This window comes from Mesitornis unicolor, unplaced genomic scaffold (genome assembly GCF_000695765.1).
Source record: "Mesitornis unicolor isolate BGI_N332 unplaced genomic scaffold, ASM69576v1 scaffold31459, whole genome shotgun sequence".
NCBI lineage: Eukaryota > Metazoa > Chordata > Aves > Mesitornithiformes > Mesitornithidae > Mesitornis > Mesitornis unicolor.
In genome coordinates, this window is record NW_010209819.1 from 1419 (window position 1) to 4261 (window position 2843).

The window sequence follows — 2843 nt, forward strand, 5'->3', positions numbered from 1 at the left end:
GAGGCCGACAGACAGGGGCCAGCAGCTACATTTAGACACGGCTCAGCCCTCCTGGTGCAGCGCAGGGGGGACGGGACGGGGACACGGTCCTGCTCTGACGTGGGCAGTGGCGTGGCCCCTATAATAACGCTGTGCCCTGGCTGGGGCTCTGCGTCTCCCCGTCAGCTTCAGAGATGAGTCTCCCCGTCCCCACCGTGGGGTTTGGGGGGGTAAAACCGGGGCCGGGGCACGTCCTGGTGCGGGGGCTCTGACCTCTGAAAAAAAGGGTCGGCGCCAGCGCTGGTGTTGCTGGCCCGTGGGGCGTGGGGAGCAGCGGCTCCGTGATAAGTGCGTTCCGGCCCCGTCCCCGTCCCCCACTGCCCTGGGGTGCGATATCCACCTCACCGAGAGCTGTCTTTTTTGCTTTCAGGAATAAGTACTCGGCTCCCGGCAGCGTCGCCGTCATGGGGAAGGACTACTACAAGATTTTGGGCATCCAGTCCTGCGCCAACGAGGATGAAATCAAGAAAGCCTACCGGAAAATGGCCCTGAAGTATCACCCCGATAAGAATAAAGACCCCAGCGCCGAGGAGAAGTTCAAGGAGATTGCGGAGGCTTACGATGTCCTGAGCGACCCCAAGAAACGAGCCGTTTACGACCAGACGGGGAGGAAGGTAAGGGGGTGAGCACTGCCTGCCTGGGGGTGGAGTGTGGGGTCCAAATCAGTTTTCATGGGCAAGGGAGCGTTTTCGCACAGGGGTGTCCCTACGTTCCATGCCTGTCCCCAAAACGGGGCTGGCAGCGGCAAAACTGGGAAGCGAGGGCTCTGTGGGTGTCTGAAATCATCTCTTGTCCCGCTCCTCTCAGGAGTGCTCTGCTTTTCCAACACATCACCCTGCTTCTCAGCATGACCAGGCTCTCCCTGCCCTCCACCCCAGCCCCAGAGCTGGCCAAGATGATAGAAGTGAAAGGAGCTCACATCCTGGCTCATACCTCGAGTAATTCGTTAGCAACCCTTTAATTGACCTAAATATCCCAGCAGAGAAGTACTGCTTTTGCCTACATACTCCCTCCAGGCATTTGGGCACTGGTCCAACTGTCCTTCCCGGTACAGGCTGACCTACAGGATTCAAAGCTTTTCCCAATTTAAGTCATAGGTCCTTGTTTTGAAACCAAGGGGCTGCTGTTGTCTGGTGTTTGGCACGGGGAGGAGGAGGAGGAGGAGGAGGAGGAGGAGAAGAGCCGCTCCACCACAGGCGGCCTTATTAGTCGAAGATAGAAGAGCGCAACCCCATTCGAGGAGAGCGCCGAATAGCATCTGCATTAATCAGCCCAGGGCCATGGGTGCTTAAAAGCACAGGAGGGCTGGCAGGAGCGGGCTGCTGGGGGGAAAGAGGCAGCCCCTTTCAGGCAGGTGCATCCCCTAACCAGCCCCTGGCGGTGGGTTAACTCTCGACCCGTTAGTTATTTCAGGGCTGCGATGTATGCAGTGATTCGCCGCCCGGTAAAACGAGACGGGACTGTCTCAAGTGGGAAAGCAGCCTTTCCCCGGAGGCAGTGCCGAAATCAGACCCTGCTCGGGCTGGCGTCACGGAATTGAAGGTGAAACCTCCTGGCTGTACAGTCTGTTAGGGACGGGGGTCACCGACGGCACCTAAAGTCAGAGTTAAGGAGGGAGGAAAGAACATCCCCCTCCTTGCCCTGTCAGTGTCAAACCAGTCATGGTCCATGGCCTCCCACACTTTTCACTTCCCATCAGATGCCATTTTTTGGAGCAACGTGACTTGAGGATCACCATTTTGAGGGGCTTCGTGGTCCTACACACTGCGGAGGGCAAGGTGAAGCACAGCCCCCCGACCCACCCAGACTATCAACTTCATCAGCCAGAAAAGACCCCCCAAACTTGCCAGCTCTGTGGTTGTCCCCCTCCTATCTCTTGTCCGTGGGGGGCTGGCGTGAGCCTGTCAGAAATAGCCCTTCTCCGTCACCAGCGTGCCCTGAAAATAGTCCTGGAGCTAGACTTGGCTTAACCCTTCCCACCCCTCCTGGTCAAAAATAGCCTTGCAGAGCGTGTGTTACCTCTTTGGGGGCCACTTCTCGTCTGCCTTGACTGATTGGGACTTTGGGGGACTCACAGTGACGTCAGGCTCAGCCCAGGACCTGGCAGGGGTGTTTTCCATGGGAATGGTTGCCGAAAGAGCCAAACCTGGAGCTTTCCTTTGTTTGGTGTGGTCTGTATGTAGGGAGCTGTGTGCTGACCTCCACCTGCTCTGCCCCCAAGAGTCACGGTGCCTCGTGGAGCTCAGAGCCTGCTCTTCTCCTGCGGGACGTGATGCTCCTGGGCTGCGGCAGAAGGGAGCCTGCCCATGGGGAAGCATGGAGACGGCCTGGTTAGGAGATGTTTTGAGTGAAAAAGCCATGAATTGGGTAGAGAAAACCAAAGAAGCGCTTCAGCAGGGATAGCAGGGACAAAACCTGAATGGATTTTGTAGGATGTAGGGGTGTAGTGGCAAGGCCTTGTGTTGTGGGTTGAGGTGCTGCCTTCTTGGCCCACGCTCTCTGCAAGTGGAGGGGGTGACCTGAGGTGCTGGAGGGGCCACCTGAACCAGCAGAGGCCACGCTCCCGCCTGGAAAACGCGGTCCCACCGCAGCGTCTGCCGGCGGGGAGCGCTCACGTCTCGGGTTCCCTCTTCTCTCGCAGGTCTCAAAACTGGAGGTGGCTCCTCAGGCGGCTCAGGGAACACTTTCCACTACACCTTCCATGGAGACCCCCATGCCACCTTCGCCTCCTTCTTCGGGGGCTCCAACCCCTTCGACATCTTCTTCGCCAGCAGCCGCTCCCGGATGTTCAACGGCTTCGACCA

The 2843-nt window shown here is 58.2% G+C and overlaps 1 protein-coding gene across 1 annotated transcript in view; it reads left to right on the top strand.

Annotated features, from left to right (window-relative positions):
• Window positions 1–410: 410 nt before the first annotated feature.
• LOC104547338 (dnaJ homolog subfamily B member 5-like) overlaps window positions 411–2843 on the top strand; it is a gene marked incomplete at its 3' end in the record, with an annotated part of 2854 nt that continues 421 nt past the window's right edge. Inside the window, exons 1-2 of the mRNA XM_010192979.1 lie at window positions 411–652; window positions 2679–2843. Of these exons, the coding sequence (XP_010191281.1) occupies window positions 444–652; window positions 2679–2843 (374 nt within the window). The remainder of the gene's footprint in view (window positions 653–2678) is intronic.